Source organism: Eurytemora carolleeae, unplaced genomic scaffold (assembly GCF_000591075.1).
Source record: "Eurytemora carolleeae unplaced genomic scaffold, Eaff_2.0 scaffold295, whole genome shotgun sequence".
Classification (NCBI taxonomy): Eukaryota; Metazoa; Arthropoda; class Copepoda; order Calanoida; family Temoridae; genus Eurytemora; species Eurytemora carolleeae.
In genome coordinates this window covers 120409-133909 of record NW_019396215.1, presented here as the reverse complement: position 1 = coordinate 133909, position 13501 = coordinate 120409, and the positions used below count along the sequence as shown (strand labels likewise).

The 13501-nt window shown below is 32.1% G+C and overlaps 1 protein-coding gene across 1 annotated transcript; it reads left to right on the top strand.

Moving 5' to 3' along the window:
* The first annotated feature begins 2341 nt into the window (after window positions 1–2341).
* LOC111698353 (60S ribosomal protein L12-1) lies at window positions 2342–11667 on the top strand. Its single transcript, XM_023468667.1, has 7 exons — window positions 2342–2351; window positions 3820–3884; window positions 4270–4386; window positions 5107–5154; window positions 5432–5514; window positions 10158–10263; window positions 11581–11667. Exons 1-7 carry the CDS (start codon window positions 2342–2344, stop codon window positions 11629–11631), a joined length of 480 nt encoding a protein of 159 aa, XP_023324435.1. The 3' UTR covers window positions 11632–11667.
* Window positions 11668–13501: the final 1834 nt, after the last annotated feature.

Genomic DNA, 13501 nt, shown 5'->3' with positions numbered 1-13501 from the left:
TAAAGCTCGTCGTGCCAAAATAATAGTGTTATAGGTAATTTTAAAACAAAAGACCAAACAAAAGATGAAACAAAAGACGAAACAAAAGAAGAATCAAAAGACGAAACAAAAAACGAAACAAAAGACGAAACAAAAGACGAAACAAAAGACGAAACAAAAGACGAAACAAAAGACGAAACAAAAGACGAAACAAAAGACGAAACAAAAGAAGAAACAAAAGACGAAACAAAAACTAAACAAAAGACAAAACAAAAGACGAAACACAAGATGAAACAAAAGATGAAACAAAAGACGAATCAAAAGACGAAACAAAAGACGAAACAAAAGATGAAACAAAAGATGAAACAAAAGACGAAACAAAGGATGAAACAAAAGACGAAACAAAAGACGAATCAAAAGATGAAACAAAAGACGAAAAAAAGATGAAACAAAAGACGAAACAAAAGATGAAACAAAAGACGAAACAAAAGATGAAACAAAAGACTAAACAAAAGACGAAGCTAAAGATAAAACAAAAGATGAAACAAAAGATGAAACAAAAGATGAAACAAAAGACGAAACAAAAGACGAAACAAAAGATGAAACAAAAGACGAAACAAAAGAAGAAACAAAGTATGAAACAAAAGATGAAACAAAAGAAAAAACAAAATATGAAACAAAAGAAGAAACAAAAGACGAAACAAAATACGAAAGACCGATAGTTTTTTCAAATTTTTCCAAAGAAAATTTTAACGTAAATTAACACGGGTTTACCCGCGATTGGACGAATCTTTTACTTTAACAATTAGAGCAGTGCACTGGGCAGAAATCACATAACTTTATACCTACGTGTATTAGAATTTGTTTTTATGCCTCTTCTCAGGTAGGTTTTTAATGCAGCTGGATTTTTAACGATTGTTTACGACGTTACAATCGTTAACGAGCGTGGTAATTGTAAACATAACTTTGTGAACGAAATGACGATTAAAAATAGCTGCAACTTGATTTTTTATTTTAAAAAAAACATTCTTTTAAAAAAGATAATTTTTATTTGTTTTCGTCATCAAATGATCAATTTGTTTTCCCTTTGAATTCCTACATGCCCGTATTACTGCATTTAACTTCAGCGAAAATACGAAAATTAAGGCAGTGTTTCGACAGTTCCAAGAACTTTAAATTAATTTAATTTCGTTAGAATCCCTAGATTATATTAAACCATTTTTGACAAAGAGAGGGATATATTTATTTTGATAATTTAGTAAAATTCTTATAATTCTCTAATTTGACATTAAAGACCCTTAAATTTAAAGTTTGTTAATTTGTTAATGTGAATTTAACTGAACTTGACAACTCTCTCGTCTCCACATCCCCTGGAGGCAAAGTCAAATATATGCACACCTTACAGGGAGTGTCTGGCTAGACTTTGTAGTTAAGCTAAGAGTGCAGTAGTGTAGATCATTTTTTTAGAAATCATTTAAGACCCTTGATATGTTTGTTCGGTGAATAATTACTATAGTAAGAGCGCAAAATTGATCTTTAAAATCTACTTTGGCGCTCACCCCTTGGCAGGTTGTGACGCAGGTGTCCCACGAAACATGACAATTGAGAGAAAGAACAATGTGATCTTTGAAATTATTTCCGGCATTCATTTGGCAACATGATTTACCCTTTATAAATCTTGGAATAATAATAAAAATTAACTTAATCCTTGCATTTCCCAAAATACTTTTTGTGCTTTATTATTATTGGAGATTTTCAGAATTATTTTCAAATTTAAATTTATCAAATAAAACAAAAATTATTTAAAGTTCAAAGACGTGCTTTAAGTCGTCTATCAACTGTCATGTATCGTGGGACACCCTGTATAATCTTTTTCTACAAAAAAGAAATCATTAAAAGGGGTTATGTATTTTGTGCAGAAAGGAAAATACTTAATCCTATTTACTTTGTCTTTTTGCGTAGCGGACATCAAATAGAACAGTGCAGTAATAACCAGAAAACAATAGGAAGACGACTTTTAGAATCAACATATTAATTCAAAAAGTACAATTTGAGCATGAGAAACGTCAGTGTCTATGTAAACACACCCATTTCACAAAATTAGTGATTCAGTAAGGGTCTAGTAAAACATTTTCTGCCTAACAACATTAAATACACTGAAATACTGCTATAATGTCGTCTTCCTATTCCATAGTTTTCTGGTTATCACTGTATAGAAATTTATTAAAGAAATATCAGATGAAACTGCATTCACTGCATGTTATTTACTTTGTCTAACATCAACATTATTCAATATTGTGTCTGACATTAAAAATTGATATGTCACAAATGACGTAAATACCTACAGGGTTTCCAACGAAACATGACAGTTGGTAAATATTTTTGAATGTCGCCTTCCATACACTGTATTACATAGTAAACGCTTTATGCAGTTCATTTCGTTTAAAAATCTTTTGCTAGAATATATTTTACTTTGAGATTAACTTTACGATAATATGACTCCTACTTAACAAATTATGGAAGAAAACATTCTAAACTATTTACCAACTGTTATATTTCATGGGACACCCTGTAGCTGATTAAATGTTGCAAATTTTTCTCTTATTGTATATATATGTATAAGTAGTAATCTCTGTTTTTCTGCTTAATTTTTTTTATGTACAATCATAGCTCAGGAAACCCCTAACCAATTTGCTTTACATTTTGATTGGAAAGCTTGATTGAACCAAGTTCTTTGCTGGTTTTCACATTTTAAGTTGAATGGGCTGCCTTCTATAGAGAAAGTTTAATTTACAGGCAAGGCAAGGCAACTTCCTTATATGATTTTGTATAAAATTGCTAATTTTTAACAAAAAAACTATCTCAATGTTGTCTTCAAATTTCCATGTTTAATAGAAATCCTGTGTTTATTTTAACATTAAGGGAAACCTGCAAAAGCGAATTAATATATAATATTAACTTTTATACGTTTTCTATTTCCAAGAAAATAAAAATTGGATGCTAAAATAAAAATGATAATACAAGGGTTGGGTTATATTCAACCCAATAAAGACTTAGGGGTCTGAAACTATTTATAGAGGGGGGGGAGGTTATGGACTGACCCCCCCTTCGATCAAAAGGTATGGAGTTAAAAACTTGCAATACATGTTCAGCCCGGTAATTTAAAACGATTAGACAGCTAACTTTCGATGTTCAGGTGTTATGGTGGTATAAAAAAATAGTTTTTATCGGAGACTCCAGATTTTTATTGGAGATTGCAAGCTATTCATCGGAGACTCCAGATTTTCATTGGTTAACCATAGATAAAAATCTGGGGGTCTCCGATTAGATGAACTTGGAGGTCTCCGATGAAAGAGGGTCTCGAATAGTACTTAAATGATGATTATTTCTTCCCAAAGTGACGATGTAAAAAATAAAACGTATACATCACGTTGTAAACTTGTAAGTACAAAATACAAAATGTTTTGTGATACTTTTTACATTTTATTAAAAATATTAATACAGAATATTAGTAATATAAAACGACTAACGAGTATTCAGAAGTAAGTTTGTAACTTATTAAATATCTTTTCCTTACTTCGTTTCCGCCGACCTACCTCCTCCCTTAAACAAAGTTTGGCTTAAAGAAGATCTCTATTTCTAGGTTTTAAGTCTCCAAAGAAAATGACTTTCTTTAGGTTGCCGTTGGTCCCTTAACATATTATTTTGCTAAGATTGGTTCACTAGAACTCTCTCCTAAGATATTTATCTCTAGGTTGGTCCCTAAGGTCTACCCCCTGGAACTGCGTCATATGTTTAGGTTGGTCCCCTATGATTACTATGTATAGATTGGTCCCCTAGGTGTCCCCTATGATTACTTTGTTTTGGTTGGTCCCCTAGGTGTTCCCCATGATTACTATGTTAAGGTTGGTATCCTAAGTGTTCACTATGATCACTATGTTTAGGTTGGTCCCCTAAGTTTGTCCCCTATGATTACTATGTTTAGGTTGGTCCCCTAAGTTTTTTCCCTATGATTACCATGTTTAGGTTGGTCCCCTAGGTGTCTCCTAAGATTACAATGTTTAGGTTGGTCCCCTAAGATTACTATGTTTAAGTTGGTCCCCTAGGTGTCCTCTAAGATTACTATGTTTAGATTGGTCCCCTAGGTGTCCCCTAAGATTACTATGTTTAGGTTAGTCCCCTAGGTGTCCCCTCAGATTACTATTTTTAGGTTGGTCCCCTAGGTTTTTCCCCTAAGATTACTATGTTTAGGTTGGTCCCCTAGGTGTCCCCTAAGATTACTATATTTAGGTTGGTCCCCTAGGTTTGTCCCCTAAGAAGATTGGAGAAGATATTGCCAAAGCTACTCAAGAATGGAAAGGATTAAAAGTTACAGTTCAGCTCACTGTACAGAACAGACAGGCAACGGTAAGAGATTTTGTTAATTATTTGCTTAATTCTTTAATTTATTCCATTTTCTGTGATTTGTTGTTTTTTCTGTGATGTATTGCTCTTTCTGTGATTTATTGCTTTTTCTGAGATTTATTGCTTTTTCTGTGATTTATTGCTTTTTCTGTGATTTATTGCTGTTTCTGTGATTTATTGCTTTTTCTGTAATTTATTGCTCTTTCTGTGACTTACTGCTTTTTCTGTAATTTATTGTTATTTTCTGTAATTTATTGTTATTTCCTGTAATTTACTGTTATTTTCTGTAATTTATTGTTATTGTCTGTAATTTATTGTTATTTTCTGAGATGCATTTCTTTTTTTGTGATTAAAAATATTTTTGAGATTATCTTGAAATTAAAAATCCGACGTTAATTTTTACTTTTGTATGAATTATTTTTCAATAAATTTATGATCCTAATATTTTAACCAGACTGCATTTTTAAAGAGTATAGCTTTGCTCAATTACAGGTTTTTCATTTATTTACAAAAAAAAAATAAAAAACAATCTCAGAAATATTTATGAAAAAAATGAGATAACATTCTTATATAAGAAAAACTTCAAATTATATTTTAAACAATTAAAGTTTTTTTTTACAGCTAAAAAAGTAAATGCAAACTTCTGCACTTTTAGGTCTACTACCTATTTCAAAGTCTGGTTCCATTGTCTTTTTTTTTAGATTTTGATTTTTATAATTTTAGGTCTGTGTTGTACCTTCTGCAGCTGCTCTTATCATTAGGGCACTCAAGGCAGGCCAAATCAAAATTCTCATTATTTGGATTCTAAGACTGATTCAACTGTCGTCTTTGACACCTTGCAAATAGCGGATTCTCAATAAGCAGAATAAACATGAGGACAATGTTCTGGCAACTTGACTTTTCTAGGGCAGCAAGAGATTGATGCAAGGGTTGAAATTTTCTGTGAAATCTAAAAGATTATTTAAGGCCTTTTAAGTAGATGTCAAAAATATATTTGAAATTAAAATTTAAGATTTTTGAAATATTTTGAATATTTGGTTTGGTGTAGGAGCCTCCTAGGGACAGGAAGAAAGTGAAAAATATTAAACACAACGGTAACATCACCATGAACGATATCTATGCTGCCGCCAGGTTTAATCATAATAATAATAATAATAATAATAATACCTGCAAGCTTACAACCTTTTCATCTTTTTAACCCCTGACTTTCCTCCGTAAAGCGTGTGTATAGAGAATGTAGAAAGCTTGGCATGACTCCAGATTCAGCTGTGAATTGCTTTCCCCACGTGTAATCCTACTCTCTCTCCCTGCTGACCCTCCCGGCTAGTCTCACCATACAGTTCACTAGCTCTACCTTCATAACTTCAGATATTCTTATTGTCTTATTGTTGAATTATAAATTGAATGAATAAAAGGGCGATTCAACCTAAACCCAATACCCTCACATTTAAATTTTTTTCTTCAAAAATTGCATTTTTCAAAGTAATCTTATACAATTAAAGTCTTATAATTTGATAAACCTTAAATGAGACTGATCTCACAACTGATTTTATTGGTTGATTGAAAAAAGTTCATATATTTTATCCCAAATTAAAAACTGTATCAATCAAAATATTTCTAAAGAAAACTTTGTGACTTTGCCATTAAGCTGAACTTTTTAAATACGAATAAATTAAGGTATTTTTTGTGCTTTGGAAAAATTTCTTTTGGGGGTCTATTTCATGATTTTGTAAAGCAAAAAATACTAACAAATCTTTGGGGAGCCATACATGGAAGGCTGAAGTCTTATACTTAAACATGGATAACAAGGAGATCGACGATAAAAAATGATTAAACACATTATAACAATTTCAGAGAAGATGCCTCCTAAATTCGACCCATCCGAGGTTAAGGTGATTAAACTGAGAGCAGTTGGAGGAGAAGTTGGAGCAACTTCATCTCTTGCTCCTAAGGTAACAATTTAAATTCCCGACTCCCGTCCCTTTCTTTTATGGCCTAAAGGGAGGGCTTTGGGTATGTAGGAAAAGTTAGAAAATTACAACAGCCTCAGACCAATACTTTTTGAGTTATGTAAAAAAAACTACATGACCCCCCCCAGCAGGAATAGGGTTAATAATTAATAAAACAATGCAATGTTTAGCCGGTTTCAAATATCATGGTCAAGGTCTGTTCATAACTATTTAAACTATCATTATTAACAACTTTTTTGCAACAATTTTAACAATAGTTACAAAACTAAGTTTTTACAATTCTTATAATTTCAAAAAAATTTTAATTTTTCTTTTTGAAATTTATTTTTATTTTTGTTAATTTCTTTGATTGTTTTTTAGGGATGAGTGCTGGTCATTTTCATGTTCTTTATTGAATAATTTTGCTTGTTATTCTTTAACAATAGTTTGCTTTTTTTGTTGACATTTTTTGTGTCCCTCCTCTGCCAACCAACGGCCCAGAGAAAGATGAGCTCTAGAAGAATGTATGTCTAAAAGTTTAAATAAAATGACGAGAATGAGGGCTTTCAGTTTAACTTTCAAACAAAAATACTAAAGTCAAACAGAACAAGAATATAAATGGTGTTGAAACTGTTTAATAAATAATGTTTAAATACACATTTCCATTTAACAGTTATAGAATAAAAACAAAACTATATAACTCAACAGAAATAAAGAAAATTGAATGAATGATTGTGAAACTATATTGAACACAATTTATTGTATATTTTTTTATTACTAAATATTTAAAGACAAAAAACTTTGTAAAAATATTAAATATATTTATTTATATACTAGCTTGGGACTCTAGCTCTGCCTGGAATATAAGTCGACCAACTCAACTGAAAATTGTTGAATCAACGTACAAGATTCCTCTAGTTAAAGGGACAGACCGGCTATGTATGGTAGTTGAACAGAGTATGCAGTGTTGTGGTAAGCTTCTTTAGGATTCATTTGAGACATATAAAACTTTTTAAAGATCTGTATATTCTGAGTTTGAGCGCAAATTCGACGTTCAAAACTCCTACTTGGGGGTGGAACTATTAAATTCCTAAACAAATAATTAATTTACTGTAGAGCTTTGTTTTCATTTTTTGTCGTCGTTATTTAATAGCTTAAAAAAAGTGATTCTGAATACGTATCCACCCCCAAAGTAGAAGTTTTGAACGTCGAATTTGCGCTCAAACTCAGGATTTACAGATCTTTCAAAAGTTTTATAGTCTCAAATGAATCCTAAAGAAGCTTTCCACAACACTGCATATCAGTTATTTTACCTTACATAGCCGGTCTGTCCCTTTAAGCCGAGTTTTCCAATCCAAATTTGAGAAAATCGGCTCAACGGTCTATGAGTTATGATGGGACCTCCAAACAGACAGACAATTAATAAAGTATACTGCTTTATAGATGTGGAAATTCTAAATACTTATAGAACTTGAAATACATAAAAAATAATGGAATTTCATATTTTTTTGGGGGGGAAGCTATAATACATAGATAATCATACTGCGTAAATGTTCTTAATTTCAACCCTTATGAAAACGTTCCTTATGTGTTTCTGAGATGTTCTTTTACATAATTACCATACTGTCGATGTTAATGAAACCAGCTTTTATTTATTAAACAAAGCAGCTTAGAGTAAAACATCAAAGAACTTTATAAATAAATAAAGAAGTATTGATTTAATTATTCATTTATTCATTTCAATATCTTATTCTTTCTAAAGATTGAAAATACAAATATTTAACAACGGGGAAAGGGGAATATAAAACAGTATGAAATGAACTAATCTATGTATAAAGAGGGGGTAAAACATTTAATAAAGCAGGACAAAATATTAGAAAACATATTTATTTAATTTAAAGATTTTATCAAATTAAGAAGGTTGACTTTCTTCATCCATGAAAATAATTGCTGGGTCTTCTATCTCTACATTAAAAACTATTTTAGTTTCAGTTTCTTCAACTCCGGCCTGGTTTTCCTTTGTGCCAAATCTAGGATCAATATCAAAATCAAAATCATCATCACTATTGATGCAAGAACTTGGACAGAACCCGTAGTAGCCACCACCGTTGACATGGTTTCCATTGATATCAGTTCTTGTACTGCACCATAGTTTTCCTTCATTTTCTCCAGACCAAATCCATGCAGCACAGTTTTTATACTCTTGTCCAGCCCATCGGAATGGAAAAACACAGGTTTGACCAGAAGCCGGGCCTGATGTTGTTTTACAAGATGGTAAGCATGCCTTTTCGGTACATGCCGGAAATCCAAGCTCTGAACATGTACATGTGTTACATCCATCCCTCCAAGTTTGACCACGAGTACATGTTCCACAGTTCTGAATTACTGTACAAGTAACCTTGCCTTCTGAACAGATGCAAGAATTGCATCCTTGAATGAAGGTTTCTCCTTCATTACAGGTTTGATTTAATGTTCTCTCTACTCCAGGGCAAGAAAGTGGGCAAATCCCGTACTTTCCTTTCCCACTAACATGGTCTCCACCAGATGTTGTCAGTGTAGAACACCAGGGTTGGTCTAGTCCTACAGTTGTACACTTGTTGTACACAACACCAGCATGGCGGAACGGGAAAATACATTGCTTAAACGGGTCTGGACCGGATACCGTTGTGCAGGATGGTACATTTATGTTCTCGATGGGGCAGCTAAATGGATCACAGTCCTCCCACTGATTGGTTATAACTGTGTCATCAGTGTCTACCCTTGTAGCGCACCAAGGTGTAGGAGACTCCGTGTAAGTACACTCTGTATACCGTTTTCCTTTGAAAATGAATGGGAACCTGCACAGAGAACCGGAAGTGGTTAAACAAAGATTGGGTATCCTCACCCCGATTTCTTGTGGAAAAGACATGATTCCCGGTAGAAGGCTAATAAGTACGAATCCTAGTGTCATCATTATTTCTGACATTTCAATCAGAAAGAGTTCTATTCAGCTGTCTTCTTTTATATAATTGTGTTTTCTTTCAGATGTCCACTCTCTCAGAAGTTGCAGAATTGACTCAATGCACAAACTTTGATTGAATGTCTAAAATTGTTTGATTTGGAAATACCAAAGATGCAGGGAGGTGGAACCCAGGCCTGAGATGTTTTACGGTTTATGGTTGAAATTTATTATTCAAGATTCTGGAATTTCTATCCAATCCTCCGCATTAATTAATTATGCAATCAATCAGTCTGTGTTTAATTTAACAAGCAAGCTCCCTACCATCGTAAATGGAGTGTTCACAACAACAGAACATAAAATAATGAATCGTGACATTATATATTTTTAATATCTGTCAAATGTGTCAGTAAAATATAAATATCAAATCAAATTGTATGCTGTCCTACCGTTGTAATGTTTTGAGAAACTTCCTGTATCTCCATTTCTCACTTGTAAAGTAAAAATACACTTTTCTTGTTAGATGCAACGTAATTGTTTATAGGGTATATAGCACTAGCTCTCCTGACACTTTATTGATATTTGTGTCGATATTTCTATTTGAGAAGGAATACTTCTTTCAGGGTCCAGCTCACACCAACCAACCAAGGATTGTAAAATCAAGGATAGAACTATACTTCTTTCAGAGTCCAGCTCACACCAACCAACCAAGGATTGTAAAATCAAGGATAGAACTATCAAATAAAGACTTAAAAATTGTACAGCTGCACGTGCGCCAACAGAGAGAAAAAAGTCGGAAAGGTCCCATTACTGTGACGGGACTAATTATGGTCTGTTTTTAAACTTTTCAGAGGCCCCATTTGAATATGATAATAATAATCTTGTAGAGTAATGCGTCCAAGATCTTTGGCGAAAGATTTCTCAGGAACTGTGCGCGAAGTTTTGGGAACAGCGCAGTCCGTTGGCTGCACCATTGACGGAGAAACACCACAGGTAATGTTAAAATGATTTCATCATTTTGTGAAGTTTCCCTCGGAAAATGAAAAAAAGTTTTAAATGTTTTCTTGTAAGTCTTACAGATATATTTTTTTGGGAAATGATTTTTTTCATGTTTGGAGAAAAATTACTTTAATTGTGAAAGGCCAGGTGTCTTTTACTATTGAATATTTAAAATGATGAAGATTCGACAATTCTACCCTCACAGACATATTTGAGCATATATTGCCTTTGTTATGCTGCTAACTCCAAAATGGGAAACATTGTAGATTTCGAATTTGAAATCTATTCCTTTAAAATCAAAATAATCCTATTGCTGAGTAAAAGATGAAAGAGTATACAAAAATAATCAAATTTTCTAAGGAGCCGCAATTGAAAAAGTAATGGTCTCCAGATTTTCTTTAGAAACTACAAATTATTCATCTCAATAGAAAACCTGAATGCATTTCTTCCAAAGAGTAGATTAGTATCCAAATTAGTTTAAATACAGAGAGAACCAGAACACTGTGAAATAGGCATTTAAAGCATCTTTAATGTTGTTACAGTGCAAATTGTCGTCGTATATATCAATACACTCAAGACGAATTTCAACTTCAAATTTAGAATCAAGCTTTCAAACAGCATGGATACACGTAAACATGGAAACAAAGAGAAGCTGTCAATAACAGCTTCAAATTAGTTTGCTTGTAAACTATTGATTTGAATATAGCTTTCAAGCAGCATGGATACACGTAAACATGGAAACAAAGAGAAGCTGCCAATTAAAAGCTTCAAATTAGTTTGCTTGTAAATTATTGATTTGAAAAAGTTTGATGGTAAACAAAACTGAAATAAAAAAGTCATCCTTATTGTATTGATACAAAAGCCGACCACTCTAGTAACTTATATATCAATTAATAAGTGAAATGGGTCTGTTTGCACTGCACAATTGCAGAATCTCATATTCATTCGGACTATTCAAAGTATAAAAGCCGTCTTCCTATTCCAACGTTTCCTTGTTATGACTGTTTTTGATCATAACTAGTTCTCAATGGGACCTATTATTTGAAGATTTACATATTCGATTCTTACAGGTTCCCTAAATAGCTTGGTATGATCAGGAATGAATGAGCGATTCATAATTTTCTCTCTGAGAATCGTTAATGTTGAATTGTAGTTTATATGCAAAAGTGTCTTTTGAATTATTGATTCTAAAACAAAAAACGTTTTCAAACATGGGTCACTTACAAATAAAAGGACAGTCCTTTAGGAAACCAAAAATAGATAGAAGTTAACTTATCATTATTTTATTTTTCATTGAAATTATTATTTTAGGATTTGATTCAGCAGATCAAGGATGGAGAATACGAATGTCCATCAGAATAGATAAATTAATGAAATATATTTCAAGCAAACCGTTTATACATATTTTTTTTATTAAGTACAGTTTTTAAGTCAGTTTTAAAGTCAAAAAGTAGGTACAGTGTGTCCCTAAAATACTTTGGAATATATTTACGACTTTCGTGTTTTTCGTTTTATTGTCCAACGGAACTATAAAGTCTTTGCGTTTCAAAATGGTACCTCTGCCATGTCAAAATGGATTCTCTGCCATGTCAAAATGGACGCAAAATTTAATGTATTCTAGAGATCGCTGAACTTCCAACCACCGGTTTAAATCCTTAAACTTCGATTCACTCGCTAATTTATTAACAAAACCTACCCTCATAAATTTTTAACTCAGAATTGGTGATTCAGAATTTCAATCGGTGGTAGTTTACTAAATCAGATTGTAAATGATGAAAAAATATAAAAATTATCTAAACTTCTAATATCTCAGATAAATTAGTCTATTTATTAAATATGAAAAATATGTTAAAACAAATAAATTTTTCACGATCAAACTGTTAAACCGTTTTGTCACCTTTTTAAGTAAAATCAAAAGAGGTTTTAATTCCTTTATTAAAGGACAAGTAGGGATGGGCAATTTTCACTTTGAGCATTTAAACACCGAGGAACAAGACGCAAAACGAAACAATTAAAAATAGATCAGAGACAGTTTTAAAAGTTAAAGATGGAACGATCGTTTTCAAAAGATGGGGGGGGGTCAATTTGGCCCCCCCCCCTCTAAATCCCATGTTTGATGTCCAAATATGACATATGATATATCATTGGAAAGCTCTTGTGCTCTACATTTAGAATCTGCAAAAAAATTGCAAATTTGCAAAAATTGAATTTTTTATCGCAAAATCCAGTTATACAGTAAAAATGTTAGCAAAAAAGAAATTTGTCCAAAAAATGAAAAATTATATATTTTTGAAAATATGCAAAAATTTGTGCAAAATTTTAAATAACCTGATTTTTAATCAAGAAAAACTAAAAATGTGCAAATTTCCTTAGACAGGTTGTTTGCAAAAAATTTGCAATTTTTTTTTCGCTATTCGTTTCCTTATGTCAAAGGCTTTCCAAAAAGCTAAATTTTATCAAAATCTGACAAGTGGAAGTGGGTCAAAACAAAGATTTAGTTTGTTACAGTAAAAAGCAGTCATTCAGGCAGTGTGCCTGAGGACTCAGGCAGTTAGTATTAAAGCCCGGCTTTAGGCCTAAAGGGAGGGCTTTGGGTATGTAGGAAAAGTTAGAAAATTACAACAGCCTCAGACCAATACTTTTTGAGTTATGTAAAAAAAACTACATGACCCCCCCCAGCAGGAATAGGGTTAATAATTAATAAAACAATGCAATGTTTAGCCGGTTTCAAATATCATGGTCAAGGTCTGTTCATAACTATTTAAACTATCATTATTAACAACTTTTTTGCAACAATTTTAACAATAGTTACAAAACTAAGTTTTTACAATTCTTATAATTTCAAAAAAATTTTAATTTTTCTTTTTGAAATTTATTTTTATTTTTGTTAATTTCTTTGATTGTTTTTTAGGGATGAGTGCTGGTCATTTTCATGTTCTTTATTGAATAATTTTGCTTGTTATTCTTTAACAATAGTTTGCTTTTTTTGTTGACATTTTTTGTGTCCCTCCTCTGCCAACCAACGGCCCAGAGAAAGATGAGCTCTAGAAGAATGTATGTCTAAAAGTTTAAATAAAATGACGAGAATGAGGGCTTTCAGTTTAACTTTCAAACAAAAATACTAAAGTCAAACAGAACAAGAATATAAATGGTGTTGAAACTGTTTAATAAATAATGTTTAAATACACATTTCCATTTAACAGTTATAGAATAAAAACAAAACTATATAACT

Excerpts from the sequence above, each read along its gene's own strand:
- LOC111698353 (XM_023468667.1), top strand. Across the intron at positions 5,515-10,157 it reads GATATCTATGCTGCCGCCAG|AGTAATGCGTCCAAGATCTT; the intron begins GTTTAATCATAA and ends ATAATCTTGTAG. Across the intron at positions 10,264-11,580 it reads TTGACGGAGAAACACCACAG|GATTTGATTCAGCAGATCAA; the intron begins GTAATGTTAAAA and ends TTATTATTTTAG.